The following is a 19,643-nucleotide window of genomic DNA, read 5'->3' as shown; positions in this document are numbered from 1 at the left end:
CCTTTGGCCGATGGCCATACATCTTGGCCGATGACCTCTCAGCATGTCCATAAGGTGGATCATAAGTGTTTTGGAGATTGGCACAATTTTCAGAAGTCTAAAACAGTGCAAACAGAGGCAACATGAGGCATGGTAACGGATTTCTGAGCGAGGCAATCGAGCATGCATCTTCGAACTCTTAGAACTGAGCTGAGGCTTTGTAATTTGTAATTAGTTTTACTTGTTAACTGGCTTTTGAATTTGTAATTAAACTAGTTAATTTGTTAATTAGTTAATGTGTTGTAATAATTAGTCTAATTAGATTATTAGATTAGTTAGAATAGCTTAGCGTATTCATTCGGACCCTTCGTTGAGAGGGCGAATTTTTGTAATAAGTGTGCGTGAGTGTGTGAATGTCTTCTAACCCTACGTCTTTCTCCCTTTTACTTAACCGTTTACGATGGTTAGTTCTAGGGCATATTTCAATTAGCATCCTTATGCTTCGCATGCGTGCACCATTCATCTGTCTTGCATGCACCGGGCTCGGCGCATCATACTAACTGCATTGTATTTAATTCCTATTTAAATACATGTATCGAGTGTTGCATCCATATGCCATCTTAGAATAGCCGAGCCTATCTTAGTTGCATTTTTGCATGTGTTGCATTAGACATTATTAACATGGCTAGGATCATGCATTGATTACTAACTAGCTATTGTTTTGGCTCAGAGTACGAGGTAAGATTTTATGCTTTAGCATCTTATATGTATGTAAGTGACTGCCATGATAGCATGCTTGCCATGAGGCTAACTGCTTAATTGATATAACTGCATAAATGTCTGTGGATGAAGGTTGGATTGCTTGAATTGGAACAATTCCTTGAAATGCTAGTTTTAAGCCCACTTGAGGGTGGCAAATCCACGTCTTAGCCTACTTGCGAATAGCACCTTCAAACCATTTTCAAACAAACGAAAATAAAATGTTTTGTTCCAATTTAGGCTATCTAGCCTATACTTGTATGCTGTGTGCATCACTTAGTCAGGTTAGATTAATAACCGGAATAAGAACACATGTGTTTTCAAAAACAAAATATCATGTTAATAAAGGCCGATCTTTGATCGGGCGAGCGGGGCTGCTTATTGCATGACCTTTCCCTCATACCCAAATTCCCGAGCCGAGGCAACTTTGGTGATGACGGACACGTGGCCTTAGGCAACGAGTCAGGGTTTCCTAAATTTTCCAAAAATAAAACATTTAGGTGGCGACTCTGTATCTTGCAAAACAGTCCATGTTTGACACTTCTTTATTAAAATCGATTTTTCAAAACGATTTGCCGGATTTGGACTATTTGGTGATTTATCAGTCTTACATTGCACTTTGTGAGATGAGATTCAGATTCGTGACAGGAGTCCGAACTGTAGTTGCTAAGAACAACGATTCGGGCCCTCGCGCGCGGAACGGAGTTTCGGGCGATCTACATTCACCTTGGTGATATAGCAGATGAGAGTTGTAGATTTTATCAAAGTAAGATTAGAGTTATTTTTGGAGATCCATGGAGAAATATCGAGATTAGAGTGTTGGCGACGGAGGAGATTGATTTAAAGTAATTCAGGTGGTATACAATATGCTTTCTTTAAATATCTTTGCAAACAGTGTTATTTTAATCACCTTCAATTTTACTCCTCTTGATGATTTTGATAATTTGATAAATTCTGTGAAATTATTCGTTGTTGATTCGTTTGATTACTCTAGTTATTTGATGAACTCTGTGTAGTTATTCTGTGTTGAAATGTTGATTTGTCTGGCTAAATGACATGGAAATGCTTCATACAATGATCGAATGGACTTTGCCAATATGCTTTGTACCAATAGCCCGGATAAACGATTGTGCCTAGGTGAGGGGGGTGAGGCCCGTCACTGGCCATGTACTGAATAGTACCGTGCATTTGGTCCTAGATAAATTATCATATGTCGAGTTGACTTGTTCGTGCAATTTGGTAAATTGCTTGGTATTTCGAATTGAATCATTTGTGTAATTATTGGATCCTTGTGAATTTATTGTTTGTCCGAGCTTTGTTATTCCTGTCGTATTGTATACTTCCAGAATTAAGTTATTTTTCAAGTATGAAGCAATTTAATCGAGATTGAATTTGAAGTTCTAAAGAGGTTATTGGAGTTAGATATTTTGGGTTCACCACTATATATTATTATTAATTTTTTTTTTTTGGAGATTTGTATAAGATATATTTTGGATACATTTGTGTAATTATTTTGGCGATAAATTTGTATTTTTTTGGGGTTATTAATTAGTTAAATATTTAATTTGAGGCTGAGTTGATTTATTAACGGCCTAGAAGTTGGGGCGTTACAATCTGTACAGTGTATCGAGTATGACGTCACTCTTTGGAAGAGTTACTCCACCGTAACATGTATTCATACTACATGTACTTAGCGACTGAGTAATAAGGTAAGAGAATGGACCCCTATTTCCTCATCGTGTGAGTCTTACGTGTCATTATTGATATGACTTTTATTTATGTACCCTTTTGTGACCTTTGACTATGTCATAAGGTAAGGGGTTGATGGTCTGCTACTTTAGTATGTTGCCTGTGGTCAGGTATGATTCGGCCTTAAGGGACATCACTAGGAAAGCAGTCAATCCTAAACTAAATGGCATGAGAGCGAAGGGAAGATCGTCTAGTATTACACCACTGTTGTATATTCACTGTCAGCAACTTACATCGCTCTATACAAGAAGCAGATTGAGTCTGAATATACTGCAAGAATTGAGAGGGTCAAACATGCTCTTTTTGAGGGATTAGAGATGTTTTTTGGACCGGTGTAATTAGATGGGTTTGGGGTATAAGACACTATTTTTATTTTCGAGTTGATGCCTTTATTCTGGCTCTTTTTTGAGTTTCTAGTGTAGAGCTCCTACATGCAGGTGTTCTCAGTGGACGCACGGTCCATTGGCTAGTATGATTGCGTTTATTGGATAGATTGAGATACAAAAGGCGCGGTGTCATGCCAGCGCATGTTCGAGTGGGAGATGTTGGAAATTGGGTTGGGTTTAGAATTCAGACCCAATTAGGTCGCCCATTGTGGCATGACCCGAGTAAGAAAGAACCAAATAAAATAATAGATTATATTTCAGCATATGAAATAATCTTGATATAGATAATTGTCAATATATTAGATGGTAATTATTAATTAGATATTATTGATATGAGATAGACATTATTTGGGATAATGTCTCTATCTTATGGGTTTTCTAACTCTCTTATATAAACAAAACTTGGATTCTGTATTTCACACAACAAAAATTATATGTTCTCTATTCCTATAAACCATTTCGCCTTCATACTGTGAATAGTGTAGGTAGTTCTCTAGTAGTTTTACTCTACTGTTGAGAATTATTCGAAGACATCAATGGAGACACGTGATTCACCTATATGATCCATAATTTTGTTTTGAGCGTAAAAGGTATACCTGAATTCGTTTATTTTTGCTGTGTATTATTTCTTATTTTTCCTACAAAGCCCAAATGGGTCACCAGATTTTATCTGATTACCTTTCTTCATTGATTTGTACTTCACACTCTATTTTTTGTTTTTGTTCTTGTTGTTATTGCTTGAAAATATTGTTTTTATTTTTTCCTTTCACTGCAAATTTTGAAAGTTAATGCAATTAATTGCATAACTGATGATTTAACGGAGTGCCCATTTTGTGATTTGGTAGAATCCGACAGTTGTGGTAAGAGTCAAGGTGATCTGGGTATGCATTTTCGGTGGGTATATGTATGTGTATGTGTTTATGGATATGTGTTTTTTAATGTGAGAGAAAGAGTCATTTGGTGGTGGTCAGCAGTGGGCGTCTGTGAGAGAGGTATGATAAACATTTGAAAGGAAAGAGAGTTGTGAGAGTGAGGGAGAGAGAGAGAGAGAGCTTTGTTTGCAGCAATGTTTTAAAAATTGGACCAGTGAGCGAACTGGAAAAAAGATTGTATGGACAGGTCACTGGTTCAAGTGTCGAATTGGACTGGAATCGAACCTGTCACAACCCAAACCCACCCCTAAGGGTTTAGCATTGTACCTGATCAGTAATCTGTAATTACCGAAGGCCTGCTTAGCAGTAATAACAATTGTACAATAAGAGGGGCCGCCAGAAGCTTGTAAATGTTAAAACATAATGTCCAAAGAGCTGTGAGAACTTAAATACAACTTAGATATATATATATATATACTACCATTCACATAAGTCCAAAACACATCTAAATACAATAAAAGACATGTTAGGGAATTAAATCCCAAAGCCAAAACAATTTATACAACATTCACTTGAACTTTTTATATTATTCAAAAATAGTGGATTTAGATCACCCCCAAAAGCCTTGACATAAACGGTTCGGAACCTCGCGGTGAGGCACAATGGGTTGGCTTGACAAAACGGAATCAAATTGACGCCACTAACTTTGCTTCGGTGCCTGACCACCTACGTATAAAATAAACTATGAGCTAAAGGCCAATAAATAACAAATGTATAAAGGGGTTAAGAATGAATGTCCTTTCAGTAAGCAAAACAGTCAATGGCATCTATGGATCAATCATTTATTGAATCAATGTCTCATATTTCATGTCATATCAGTTATTTAGAAATCATAGCAGTAATACGTGGTACATCCAATAATAGAACATAGTCTACTTGTGAAAATCCGCATTTAGTTATTCAAAACAATAATAATAATAATAATAATAATAATAATAATAATAATAATAATAATAAATAAATAAATAAATAAATAAATTAATTAATTAATTTTATCCAGAGTTTATTTGAAATATATATTAGTGTAAAAGTTAGTTTTAAATTAACCCAATTTAATCACTAACAAAGATATTATTAAGAATAATAATTTTGTGGGTGTTCAATATTTGTTGTTTATAAATTGTTTTAATAAGGATTCAACATAATAATTATCTTTGATAAATAACTTAGTTAAAAACCTTAATTTTAAGAAATCAATACAAATACACACAAACACCAAAAAAAAAAAAAAAAAAAGAAGATATTTTCGTGGCAGTAGAATGCCACCTGCTTGTTTGCATGGTGGTATAGGAACCATAACCTATCATCCTTCTTAGCATTTAGAGAAAGAGAATAGATATAATAATGAAAAGAATGTGCGTGAGAGAGAGAGCCTTCGAGAAGTGGCTTCTATAAATTCATACCACGCACAGTGTTTATACACATTGTGTTCGTGTTTTCAAAGACTAATCAAAAAAAAAATAAAAAAAAATAGAGAGAATTCTTGTGGAAGAAAAAGAGGAGGTTGAGGTTACATATTTTCCTACCATTTCATTATTCCATTTCAACCCTCTCATTTTTTATATATTTGAAATTTTCGAATTATGTACATATGATAAAATATCTAAACTTGTAGGTAGAATTTTATTTATAATTGTATGAAAATTTATGATGATACATCAAATATTGGTAGTCTGAAAATCATGATAATGTTGTGGAATTTGGACTTGCATGTGTAGTTTATGCCATTAAAAAGATTATTGAAGATGTTATTTGGCCCTTTAAATCTGCCATAAAAGTGTACGAATTTTTAGACAATTTTATACTCAAAATTTGAAGATGATTTCTTCTACAATGTTGTTGATAATGATGTCTAGTTCATCCACAAAATTTTTCAACAATTCTTGAGTTTTGTACGAATTTATACAAATTTTTAACCAAATCTGGAGCTATAGGGAGATTTTACTATGTGTTTGAAAAATCATTAAAAATTTTATATTAAACCAAATCTGGTAATTTCTAAACAAAAAATGAAATTTGAGAAGTCTAGTTTCATAATAAATTTTCAGATCATGGAATCGATTTATAAATTTAAGTATGGAGATAATTTAAGAAAATGTGATAAATCTGTTTCATAAATTTTCTTGGAATTTTTCAGAATTATTTATAATTTATTTTTGGAAACTTATTTCTGAAAAATGACCATAACAAGTTTATTGAGTATTCTATATATTTATATGAATTTTAGAGTTGTATAAGTAATTTATTTATAATTTTAATTACGAGTTATGCATTCTGAAAATTCTGGCAGATTAAGGAGGAATCAAAAATTATCTCTTCAATTGTTTATTTGGACAAAAATTTAATATTGTGCTAATCTAATCTTGTAGATTAAAAATCCATGCATGTGTGTGATTATGATTTATTTCTTTTTGGTAGCTACATTATTATTTCATTCCATATTTTAAATAAATTGTTTATTTAAATTTTGTACAATTGTTTCTTTTGTGTGACATATGCAATATTATATGTTGGGATTTTAATGAGTTGGTATAACATTATTGGTAATTAAATTTTGAATTTTTGTGAATATCTCAACAAGTAAAGAAAACACGAAATTTAACCAATGATACATTAAAATGTAAAAGTGATGGGGTGAGCCCGATTTAGAATCTTGTGCAAGTGAGTTGTGAACCCTAACATGGCACGGGAAGGTATTTCGGCTCTTATCGGTGTAGGCGATATAAAGTTGGTGGTGCGGGTGTCACAACATAGACCGTTCCCTTGGGACAGACTGTGATGTCACGACTCGGGTACGTAACTTTGGTACGTGGGCATCATTGGTAGTTACAGTAAGTAACATTTAAATATTTGACCAAGGGGGAGTCAGAATTGCCCATGGCCATTGCTTAGTGGTTGAGTGGAAATAGTGCTCCGTGGGGAGTTACTTAAATTTATCTGATAAACTAAATCTATAAAAATTAAAAAAAAGAAAGATGGGCATATTTCTTATGATGAAATACTGCTTCCATTTGTTTTATATATATATATATATATATTTGATTTATTATTATCTATTGTTGTTATTTCAACTGATAACATTCCTTTTATACTTACCAAATGTTACTTGTTATTCTATTACAATACATTATTCATAAATTGTGAGTATTATTATCGGGGTGGGTATTTTTGGGTTATAGTATCTTATTGAGCTCGTCGCTCACTGGCATTCTCGTTGCCCTAGCGTTTTATGCCAGGTACCGAAGAAATCAGAGGAAACACCTTGGCCTTGCAAGGCAACACTCGGCCTTGCAAGGCAACACTCGGCCTTGGTTAGCTTGAAGAGTGCCAAATTCCACGAACTATTTTCTAAAATTTCTAGTTTTTCTCTAGTTTTCTTTTTATATTTGTGTCATTCCTTTTATGTACTAAGACTAAATTGTGATGTAAGAACTTTAAATTCTGGGTTGTTAATTAATGGATGTTAGTAATATTTGTGGCAATATTGATTTTAAATTCTAAATCTTATTATGATGTCCTTAAATTTTGGGGTGTCACGCTACTAGCCTCCAAACTTTGGATGCCAAACGAGGGCTTAATAAATAACTATCGCAAGTAAGGCCTCTTTTGAGAAGTACAAAACAAAGTCAATTTATTAACTTCTGTCTTAATTAGGTCATATCACCCTTTCACCTTTTACTTTTTTATATTTTTTCATAGGGTAAATTACAAATACACCTCCTAAGGTTTGATTAAAATACGAATCGTCCTCTATAGTTCTGGAAATTAAATTTCACCTCTTAAGATTTCCAATTTCATAACCAATCACTCATTTTATTAATAAATCATCAAGTCAATTAACAATTTTTAATGATGTTAGAAATACGTTTCAATTAATAATTTAGATAATTTTATTCATGTAAGGGAGAGAAATTATGAATTTTATTTTTTTAGTTAATTATGTTAAATAAAAAATTCTAATAAGGAGGTATTTGTAATTTTCCAAAGCATAGGGGCAATATGTAATTTAAGCAAACCCCAGGAGGTGTACTTGTAATTTATCCTTTTTCATAATGAATAAAAAAAGAGGGTTGCTAAATGCCTCTACTTTTCTACTTTGGATCCCCCACTTCTTTTGCCCCCTACCACCAAAATTATTTCTCTCTTTATTTTTCTTTGGACCCCTACCATAATCTCAAATATACCCTTTGAACCCCACTCCTATACCTTCCATCTTTAACTCATTCTTTCTTTCTCCGGCAGTCCTCATCCCACTCCGGCGACCTTCTCTCTCCAGCAACCTGCTTAGATAGCGACAGTAGCAACAGAGCAACTGTCTATTTCCTCGGAGTATCAGACAAATGCAAACTATGTTTCAAGGAATGTAACAACGTTAGAAGTGTAATGAACCCAAGTTCGAAGGGTGATTCCTTCATTGTAGAAAATCACATTGATGAATGATGAATGATGAATAACCAGTTCGAAAAACCTATCTTTTTGCCTTCGCGACCACTCTCGTCGCTGTTCAAAAAACTAGTTCCGAACAAAAGGCTGATGTTCGATACTATGTAGTTGAACAAAAAGCATATGTTCGGTTGTGGAGCACCGAACATATTCAACATGTTCGGCTCTATGTAATTGAACGAAGAGAAATCGACCAACTTATGAGATAGAGAGAAATCGACGAGGTGAGAGAGAATCACGTACAAAAGAGAGAAAATAGAGTAGGTTCCGAATGATGAAGATGAAGATTGCGAAAGAGAGTTTGCGAATATATAGCTCATTCTCCCCCTCTGCCGCCGCCAAAACCCAAACCTTCGCTGCCATTGATAGTTTTGTGAACAACAGGTGAAGGCGAGAGGCTTGCTGAATGAGGAAAATAATAGAGGTGGGTTGGTTACCGGTGGAAGTGGAAGTGATGGTGGGATTAGGGTTAGGCTTAGACTTGGAAGAATAAGATGAGGACAAAATTAAAATTTGATGTTAGGACAAAATTGTAATAAAATAAAGTATAAAAAATGGGAGGTCCAAAGTAGAAATGTAGGGGCATTTAGTAGGGGAAATTCTATTTACACACATCACATTGTCTTTGTACACATCTTTTCTCACTCCACACACTTAGTAATTTGATTCTTAAGTATTTATCTCAGTCCACACACCCCATATTCCAAATATACCCATTTAATAAAAAATATGTGCACACCCTCATATTAGCCCACACAAATTCCCAAAATAGCCAAAATAGCCCTCCCTTCACATCCCACCCTCCACTCTGCATGATCCAGGCTCTGCATCATCGTCTAACCTCTCCATCTCCAATCTGCATTCTCCGGTAGCCTATAGCCTCTAGCCTCCTCTATTGAAGATCGACATTGAAGAAGATCGATAGGCATCTTCGGCAGCCATTCTCCGGTCGTAAATTACTTATAAGGTGAGTGAGTATTGCCCATCATTATATAAAATAACATGCAATCTATTAGTTTTTTTTTCTATTTTCGATAGTCGTTCGCAGTTGGCACACACAGAGACAAAAAACAACCATTCGGTACCAGTTTGTCGAATCATTTTAACCCATTCAGAATCCAACAATCGAATTACTTTAGACCATTTAATATTGTACTTCTGAATTTTAACTTTTAATTCGGTACTGTACTTCTGAAACTATTATTCATATTCAATTGTTGTTTTTCGTATACTGTTTATGTATTCGGCACTGGTTTGCCGAATGGTAATCACGAACAAAAATTACGTAAAACAATTTCTTAGCAAAAAAAGTCACATTTTCGTCGCTGCATTGATTGTTTTGCATATCCTCCTGGTTTTCTGAATTGTTTGGCAAATCTTCCACCAAGTTTTGTTTTACAAACAATGGTAACCTAATGAGTGAACATTGGAAAGATGTTAGCAATGGAGTCTAGTGTGTCAGAAATAATGGAAAAAGAAGGTAGGCAATGAAGTGTGTGAGAAAGAATGAAGGAAGAAGGTATGCAATAAAATGTAAGAAAGAGTAGAGGAAAAATGTAGCAATGGAGAGTGAAAAAATAGCGGAGTGTGTGAGAATGAGTGTGAATAACATAGGCAATGGACAGTGGATGTGCACAGAGAGCTTTTACAAGAAAAAGATGTGTACAGAGATCTCTATTTTGGATGTTTAAGTGTGTGGATGGATGTCTATTTTGATCATTTTATTTAAAGATAAATTTGTAATAAAAATAAAATTCATTAAGTGTGTACACATAAACAATGTGGTGTGTGGAAATAGAATTTTTCATTTAGCAGCCTCTAAAAAAGATGGGGCACTTACCAATAAGTCTCATACATAAAGTTTAAAATCCATTTAATCCCAAATCAAAATACTTGTACCAATTAGTCCTACATATTTTTAACTGTTACTAAAAACTCTTTTATTTTTATAACTTTAAAAATGCTGCTACATCCAACGACTTCCGTCAGACTCATCGAAGACTTGCCAGAATATTCAACGTCACCAGGAAGTCGCTGGAGCATCACTAGAAGTTCACCGGAGTATTTTGAGCATCGCTAGAAGTTTGCTAAAGTGTTCTGAACGTGACTGAAAAATGTCAAGAATATCATCGGAGACTCACTGGAATATTCAGAATATTGCCCGAAATAAATAAATGAAGAAATTATAGTTAAAAAAACATAACAACAACAAATAACAATGGAAAAAAGTATATATTATTTTTCAATTTTTGTAGAGTTTAAGCAAATAATCTATAATATTGATCAAATTGAAAAGTAAGCTTTGAAACTGTAAAATGTTACAGTGTCAAAGCATTATTCTATTAAGCTGGAAAACATGTTATGAAACACAGTTTTAAAGAATGTTATGAAACTGTAAAATTTTGTAATTTTAAAGCATGATTCATTTTAGCACCAAAAAAGCTGAACTGTAAAATTTTACAATTTTCACCTCTTGTGACTAAAACTTAAAAACAACTTATTTAGAACTTGAAATTTTTCTCCATTAAAAAAGAAAAATAGATGTGTGTAGCAGAGAAAATGTAGAAAAATTGAGAAATCGTAAAATCGAAGGAAAGAATAGATATAGAAAGAATATTGTACTCTGGCAACTATTTTTGGTTTAGATCTAGTCGAATCTTATGTAAATCTACTCAAATCTAATGTAGATCTCATCTTCTTTGTCATTGTTGAGAATGAAGTCACTAGTTGATGGCGGTGATTGGTGATTGCTGATGAATCCCAATTAATGGTAGGTGTCGGTTACCGATGACTATATTAAAAACAGAAAAAAAATAAGAAAAGTGTGATTATCGATCTTCAGACATGATAAAGAGAAGAAAAAGAAAACACAAAAAAAAAGTAAAGAGAGAAAAACGTAAAGAACAAGACAAACAAAAGAGGGAGAAAGAGAGAAAAACGTATAAGACTTTTGAGTATGGTCAAAAAAATTGTTGGGTTAAACAATATGAACATATTTTTGTTGGATTAAAATAATTTATACATGACCTGCGGGTAATTTCTCAAAATAAAATCACTTCTTTTTGTCTTATAACTATTTTAGGTCAAGTTTGGAAAGATTAAATAAGTGTACTTTTTGTCTTTTTGGACTAAAAAATTGAGGTTGAAAATATGGATGTTTGGGTTAACTTTTTGACTTTTTATTGAAAAATGTGTAATAAAAAATTATAAAAATTGATTTATAAGAAAAAATTTAAATTGAGAGTTGTGCAGCCGTAATTGTTGACTTTTGATGAATAATATTAACTTTTTAAGTTTTTGAATAACTTTTTACTTTTTAACTTTTTGGAAACATCCCAAACTTCACCTTAGTCCCAAGAACATCCCAAGCGAGTTCGTGATTGTTCGATCAATCGAAGAAGAAGAGCTAACAAACGTTGTTGGTCAGAGTAGTCGAAGGAAGGAAGGAAGAAGAACAATGTCGGGTATGGGAGACGGGTACGTGGGCACGGCCCAAGACGCAGTGAGGATCCGAAGGCTGGAGAAGCAGAGAGAAGCTGAGAGGCGAAAAATTCAGGAGCTCAAGAACAAGACTGCTTCTACCAAAGGCCAACCGGGTCTCCTCCAATTCGGTTCGGGTACCTCCGAGGTCCGCATTCCCCAACCCCCTATTCTATTCTATTCTATTCTTTCCTAGGGTTTCTCTCAGTTCCCCAATCTAGGGTTTCTTATGGTTTCTATCTAGTTTTGTTTAGTGTTTTTTCATTTACTTGCGTGTTTGTTTGCTGAGAAAAATAGATTAGAAATCAGAGTCGTAACATCATGTTTTGTTGTAAGTGCAAAAAACTCATATGATCATTTTGTTTCATAAAAATAAGATTGTGAACTGCATGATTAAATTCAAAATCTGAAAATTGAAATGAAAAAGTTGATAGATTTGAAGAAGAAGAAGAAAAAGAAAAAGAAAACCCTGAATTTAGGGCATAAATGCCAATGTAACTGCTATAGGGTATTGTGGAAAAACTTCAAAAGTGAGACATAAACACCAACTGCTGCCTTCACTTTATAATAGTATAGAAGAAAGATAGATAGATATATAGATAGTTTTTTTGGCAAGTTGAATTTAATTTCACAAAACAAACACATAAACACAACACATATTTCACAAACTGCTAGGCTGTAAACGAGCCATGTAGTAAATTGTTAAGGATTGGCTTGAAAACTTAATGAGCAGAGGCGGAACCAAAATTGTCACCCGATGGGGGCCAAAATTTGAGTATTCTCATTCACATATTCTTTTGATATATATTCTTTTCACTACAGAACAGCTTCCCCAAACCTCTTACATAAAGGCTCCAAGGGGTGCCAATTGGGAAGCCAAAGAAAGTTAATAGTCCATTGCCATATGTGGTCTACCCAATCTCTCTAAGCTTAAGTATTTTCCTAACAGACGAAGATGCATCTCTAGGAATAGACATAGACCACAAACAATTATGCTTTATCACATAAGTGTGAATCCATTTAACCCTTAAGGCGCCTGCCTTCATGCTAGTTGCCCACAAATGCATAAGCATGGTGGTCTTATTTTAATCTTTCAATGTTCTAAATCCCAGCCTTCCTGTTTTCGGCACACACACTGCTTCCCAAGTAATTTTGGCCTTATAATGATTTAACTATGCCCTAACAGTAAGAACGACTTCATCATACTTCCAATTTCTTTCAGTATTTTCCGAGGCAGAATAAAAATGGAGCTCCAATAAACTGGAACAGTGAAAAGTACAGACTGAATCAATGGGGCGCTTCTTCCCTATGACATCAGCTTGTTTGCCCATATCTGTATTTTGCTTAGACTTATGTTTTTAAGATGCAAACCGTCTTCAGCTCTAAGCCTACTAGAAACAAGAGTGTCCCCCAAGTGCTTGACTTGGAAATGGCCTTCAGGTATCCTTCTTCACACACGCATCCACTCCAGTGAAGAACACAACACTTCTCTGCTTATCTGGTTTATAACTAGAAAAACTATGAAACTCCTTAAAAGCACTACTTATTACTGTAAATGATTTCTTATCAGCTCTACAAAGAAGGAAGAGATCATTTGCAAAATCTAACTGAGGTAGCTTTAGAATTTGGCACATAGGATGATAAGTAAAAGCCCTCTTAGTGGTCATTCCTTGAAATGTAGCAGCAAAGTTTTCCATAAACAAGAGGAAAAGATAAGGGGAGATGGGGTTCATTTGCGTAGCTATCTTTTCCCAAGAAAATAGTCATTTATCATAATTGAGAATATCACAGAAATAATGCAATACTTGACCCAATTTATGAACTGACATAGAAAATCAATTGCCTCCATGATATCAAATAGAAAGCCTCAATCTACTGAATCATAGGCTTTCATAAAATATTAATTTTGATTGCACACCTAGGAGGGCCTTCATCTCTATGGTAATTTCTCACTAATTCTTGCATCACTGAGAATCCACAATGGATCTACACGCCATAAAGGCTGATTGAGTCTGATTAATCAAAATTGGAAGCACAATATGTAGTCTGCTAGATAAGATCTCTGTTATACACTTGTAAGTGAGAAGTATTCTCAAGCTTTATGAAGTACAGGTTGATTTTTCTTGTATACTAAACGAGATAGGATGCAAAGTTCTTTTTTATTTTGTTTCTTCCCTTCTCACACTCTTTAGTTTTTGTTTTTTGTTTTTTCCCCCTTAAAGAATGTAAAAGATTTAACATTATGTTCTGATTGTCGATGTATTTGGTTGTTGAATTTGTTCTTCAGATTCTAGAGACTGCGTTCAAGAAGGAAACTGTTGGTCTGGTTACTAGGGAGCAATATGTTGAGAAGGTAATCTATAATGTATACCCACACAGTTTTAATTGTTTACTGATTAAACCATTGTACTTAACTGAGGCTGGTGTTGTCATCTCCTTTATATATATATATATCATAGAGAGTCAATATCAGGACCAAAATTGAAGAAGAAGAGAAGGAGAAACTTCTGAAGCTTCAGCAAGAGTGAGTAAAAGCGTACAGCATTCATAAATTATGTGGTACTTTTGTGTCCTTATGTTGTTTTTGATACAACCCCCCCCCCCCCCCCCACATTCTGTAGGGAGGAGGAGCTTCAAGCACAAAAGAGGCAAAAGCGGAAGATAAGGGGGAACCCTCGATTATCTTTTTCTGAGGATATTGAAAATGGAAGCGAAGAGGATGTTGAAAACAGTGAGGGTAATTCAACTTCATTTTGTCTTCCCTACTTGAAGTGGTTTAATTTAAATAATAAGATAGCTCTGTGTATTATGCACAATATGTTTAGAGTTGAGACTTTTGTAGCTTGAATGAATTTATGATTTTAGCTGTACTTTTGACTATTACTATGGCTGTGCCATGTATAGGTCTGCAAAAGAGCCAAGCTGAGTTGAGTAATGTTGGCTTCATTTTGAACTGTTCAAGTTCAGTTCAAGCTCAAATGGAGCTGCAACAACTTAGCTTGAACTCGGGTCATTAGATTTAAATAAGCTTGAGCTAGCTCGATTGTAGAAGGCTCATTCTTTTAATTTTTCAAACATCTCAACTTAGCCTTGAGGGATGAGTACAATATTATCAACATGGGTAATCACCCTACACGATGTCATCTGGATATGTGTCATTTGACAACCATGATTTCTATTTTGTATTCATATTGTAAGGATTACATTAGGACAGGCAGAGATTTGGACCTATGATCTGAATTTGTGGCATAATTTAATTTGTAGAGCCTAGCAATCTATGAAGCACGGGTGCCGGTACGGGTACGAGTGCGGGTACGCTGATACGTTAAAAAAAATATGATACGAGTACGGTTGCGGTACACCGATAATTTTTATTTTTATTTTTATAATTATGGTTAAAAAATTCAACCTACAAATTAAAATTTCATATCAAAACTAAAAAGAGAACTACAAAACTAAATATAATTTCCAAATGGTCATAACTAATATCATTTTAAAAATAAAAAATTTAAATTAAAATAATTAAAAGTTTAAAGTTTGATTTATCATTAAAATGAAATTTTAAATTATTATTATTTTTTTATAATTTTTTTTTCCTTTAAAAGGATAAGTCGATGTATAATTATATGATACTATAATTATACTGTAGAGAGAGAGAGAGAGAGAGAGAGAGAGAGAGAGAGCGCAAATCAAAGCAAATCAACCCAACTCAACCCACCAGCACCGGACCATTCTGGAACGAGCACTTCGTCCTCCCCCTCTCCCTCCCTTTCCACGACTCCCTCCTCACCCTCGAAATCTTTCACTCCAAACCCTCCGAGACCCCCAAGCCCGTAGTCGGCTCTCTCCGTCTCACTCTCAAGGAACTCGCTGGCAGGGATGAGGATTTCAAAGGAAGAACTGAGATTGAAGATTACGATGCCCCAATAAACCTAAGTTTGTATATATTTTTAATATTACAAAATAACTCTATTTTTTGTTTTTTTTAATAAAGAACATAAATAAATTGCTCCGGTACCCCTGAATCTCTTTACAATTTGATTTTTTGCCCCGGCATACCCGAAACGTACCCATGGCGTACCCATGCCATACCCAAATGTACCAAACGTACTAGACCCCCTTTGGCCGTACCCGGTACACGTACCCGTACTGAGTACGTACCCGGTACTTGTACAGCACCATTTTTGGAGTACCCGTGCTTCATAGCTAGCAATTCTTCAGCTTAGTAAGATACTTGCACAGTTAATATTTGTGATATTATAAAATCATTTTGAAGTGCACTGCTTGCTTTTGTGAACTGTATTCATTCTTCATATTGTCCATGGCCAACCTTCTTGTTCATCCCTTGACATCCCGCCCTAAACTTTTGTCATTTTGATGCTTAACTTATTGGAAAAACAAGACTTTATGGCCAAATTGTTGAATGTGGTATCCTCTAGAATCTTTTGGATGTAATAATGTATATTAAATACTCGGGTTGCATGCATGAATTTGGTACTTGTGCAACTTGTATAAGTTGAAGTGCAGAAATTTTTGTCCTTTGAATTAAATTAAAGCTATTCTTAGAAAAGAGGGAAAGAATTCATTGGTCTTGTATAATAAATTGAGCCATTTAAAAATATGTCGTTGTGCTTCTCAGTCTATGCCTCATATTCAATTTTGTGTTTCTTAAGTTTATTTCCTCTCAAGGCCTCCAGTACTAATTGTTGATGTTTCTGTTTTGAAATAGGTACTGACTAAAAGCTAAAGTTTTGTATTTTGTTAATTTAGAAAATCTTGATCATTGTTGAGTTTGAAGTTTGGTTTCATTTTTTTGTCTGGGTATGCTAAGGCACAGGAGATTAGTACATGTATTGCATTCTTTTCAATTGAAAAAAAAAAAAAAACACTGGACCTCGTCATCTTCTTCCTAATACTAAGATGCCAGTTTACTGTATCACTTTCCAGCAAATAAAGAACCAAAGAGGCTTGCTTGTGGAAAACTTGGCAAAGATCCTACTGTGGAAACTAGCTTTTTGCCTGACAGGTATGGTGTTTGTCTCTCTGTCTGTCTGTCTCTATCATCTTGTTTTCAGCTTAACATTATCCTTGGGGGTGTGAAGCACTCTTTCAGTGAGAGGGAGGCAGAGGAACAAGCTGAGCGTGAAAGGTTGCAAAAACAGTGGCAACGTGAGCAGGAACAGATTCGAAGTAATTCTACATTTCATTCCTGTAATTACCATGTAATCTCTGGATGAATTGTTTGTTGACTCTGTTTTTTTATATTTTTTTTAGACGAACCTCTTGAAATCACTTATAGTTACTGGGATGGAGCAGGCCATAGGCGAGTTCTCCAGGTAGCTATGGCTACTGCTGTATTTGACTGTTCTCTCTCTCCTCTATTCACTTTTTTGACCTTTTTCTTGGCACTTCTGCTGGTTTTGTTTTCAGGTTCGCAAAGGTGATACCATTGGAGAATTTCTCCGGGCTGTTCAGCAGCAACTTGCACCTGAGTTTCGAGAGATTCGAACTACTTCAGTGGAGAATCTGCTTTATGTGAAAGAAGATCTTATTATTCCTCATGTGAGATGATTTTAAGGGTTGGTTTGGGATGTCCTAAAAAAGTGCACTTTTTGACTTATTGGTGGGTTTGGGTTGGGTTTGGGTTGGGTTTGATGTGATGTGTTAGAGAGGTGATGTGATTTAAATAAGATGATGTGACTTAAATAAGATAGTGACTTTTTGACTTTTTGACTTATTTAGTACATGCCAAACTAGCCCTAAATTCCCTTGATTATTATATGTCTATTTTTTCCCATTGGATGTGTGCTAACTTTGCAATTGTGATCATGGGAGTTCAGCAACACAGTTTCTATGAGCTGATTGTTAACAAGGCAAGGGGGAAAAGTGGGCCGGTAATCCTCAACTTTCTGACTTCAATTTTCTTCTACATTTTAGTGACAAAGTGGAAGTGCAGAAAATAAACTGCAGTAGCTGTGTTTTCTTCAATATTATTTCATTTTGTGCAAAAATGGGAGAAATATTAAAAGGGACTCTTTCAATCAATGAAAATCTTTTTTGTGGTATTTTTTTCCCTTTGTACGTACTCATTTTCTCACTTGTCATGCAAGGAACCTAAGAAACAGCAGGTTACTAGTTTCCAGTGTCAGTTGATTTTTTTTTTTTTTTTTTGGCTTAGGGCTTGTTCTGATATGTTTTTTTCTGTTTTTCTCAGCTTTTCCACTTTGATGTACATGAGGATGTGCGAACAATTGCTGATGCAACGATAGAGAAAGATGAGGTATGGGGTTTCTACTGTTACTTTGATACTTATCTGCCAGAATCCTGCATATGTTGGAACAATTTGTTATTTTAATAATTAGAAAGAGTTGCTTCATAGTATGAGATGACAAATGAATTTCACTAAGTTCTTGTTTTATTGGATCTCACACTATGTATGCTTACACTCATGAATGCTCTGCACCTAGGTGCATTAATTTTGATGTTTCATACTTAAGCTTGGCTTGTCAAGCACCTAACTGCGGGTTCGTTTGGGAATTGGCTATTTTAGTGGTTTTTTATGAAAAGACGTGCAAAACAATAGAGAGAATGGGTTGACTTTTTGTATTGGCTTTTTAGCTAATTTAGTCTGTTCCCAAACAAAGGCCCTAGTTACATGGGCCTCTGCTTAGAGGCATATAATCTTTTGCTTTCAAGTGGGAAATTGCCAGTGAGAAGTCTTGACGATCTAATGCATTTCTGTTGCATGGAGGGTAAGGATGAAACTGTAGAACGTTCTAATTGTACAAGTAGTAGTTGTTCTTGAAAGTTCTTTGAAATGTTAGCATTTGAAAATAACATGATAACCAAAATGTCTGAAAATCACCCATTACCTAGTATCAATGTCTTTGGTGGGATCAGTTACATGTAGTTCTCTACTAATAAAGAAACCATCTGAGAAGAAATAATGTGCGATTATGTATGTACATGTATATTTGTGTATGTTCCTGGCCAAGTCCTTGCATTGAGCATGCACATTTCAATGGTTCATTAACTCAAATGGTCATGTTTGTTTGCTACTACTTGTTTACAGTCACATGCTGGAAAAGTTGTTGAGAGACACTGGTATGAGAAGAACAAACACATCTTTCCTGCTTCAAGATGGGAGGTACTCTCTCTCTCTCTCTCTCTCTGTGTGTGTGCATGCATGCGTGCACTTGTCTTTTTTAAGCTACTATGCCAATGGGAATGTGAATTCCAATATCTAGTCTAGGGTAACAACAGTATGTGCTACCTGTTTTGTATGGGTAATTCTGTACGTGTTTCCTAAACAAATTCTTTCGCTTCTGATGATTTACATTCACTGTTTTCCCCTTTTTCTTTCCTTTAAATTATTGCAGATATATGACCCAACAAAGAAGTGGGAGCGGTATACTATCCACGGGGATTGATTAATCAAGGGCAACAACATATCACACAGTATTGCGACAGAATCTTCAGCCCTTGAGCAGATTATTGTATTTTCATGCATTTTTTGCTTTCTAGCTCAAGATATATGTACTTTATTACAAAATGCTTTTGTTTGTGGTCAGTCTCAACTATAAATTTATGTAGCATTTCTCTATTCAGATTACAGCTTCCGCAGGAGTTTATAGCATGAAAAAGCAGTACCTTAATTTGGGTCGATTTGTGATTCCTTAAGATTCATTTGTCTTGGTATTTAATTCCTCGCAAATATACTCAGTATGTAGTTTGATGACAGTCTGTTTTCCGAGATTGGGGTTCCTGTTGCACAGCGTGCTGTGCTTCAAACAGTTCTTTTGTAAGTTGTAAAACAAAAGAATTGAAATTGTGTCGTTTCCGAGCTTCTTGCTTGGCTTAAGAACACTTCTGTGGTTAAATATTATGCATTTATTGTGTAAACTTGAGGGTGATT

At 34.8% G+C, this 19,643-nt stretch overlaps 1 protein-coding gene across 1 annotated transcript; it reads left to right on the top strand.

Moving 5' to 3' along the window:
* The first annotated feature begins 11,130 nt into the window (after positions 1-11,130).
* XCT (XAP5 family protein) lies at positions 11,131-19,408 on the top strand. The gene is made up of 13 exons (XM_082868276.1): positions 11,131-11,330; positions 11,600-11,876; positions 14,016-14,081; positions 14,188-14,252; positions 14,350-14,465; positions 16,676-16,754; positions 16,842-16,918; positions 17,003-17,064; positions 17,159-17,290; positions 17,569-17,622; positions 17,943-18,008; positions 18,801-18,875; positions 19,108-19,408. Exons 2-13 carry the CDS (start codon positions 11,706-11,708, stop codon positions 19,156-19,158), a joined length of 1,014 nt encoding a protein of 337 aa, XP_082724402.1. The 5' UTR covers positions 11,131-11,330; positions 11,600-11,705; the 3' UTR covers positions 19,159-19,408.
* Positions 19,409-19,643: the final 235 nt, after the last annotated feature.

This window comes from Camellia sinensis, chromosome 5, assembly GCF_055761805.1.
Source record: "Camellia sinensis isolate YWXY chromosome 5, ASM5576180v1, whole genome shotgun sequence".
Lineage (NCBI taxonomy): Eukaryota > Viridiplantae > Streptophyta > Magnoliopsida > Ericales > Theaceae > Camellia > Camellia sinensis.
This window is presented reverse-complemented; position numbering and strand designations above follow the sequence as displayed.

Excerpts from the sequence above, each read along its gene's own strand:
- XCT (XM_082868276.1), top strand. The coding sequence starts at position 11,706 with ATGTCGGGTATGGGAGACGGGTACGTGGGCACGGCCCAAGACGCAGTG. Across the intron at positions 14,466-16,675 it reads GGATGTTGAAAACAGTGAGG|CAAATAAAGAACCAAAGAGG; the intron begins GTAATTCAACTT and ends ATCACTTTCCAG. Across the intron at positions 18,876-19,107 it reads TTCCTGCTTCAAGATGGGAG|ATATATGACCCAACAAAGAA; the intron begins GTACTCTCTCTC and ends AAATTATTGCAG.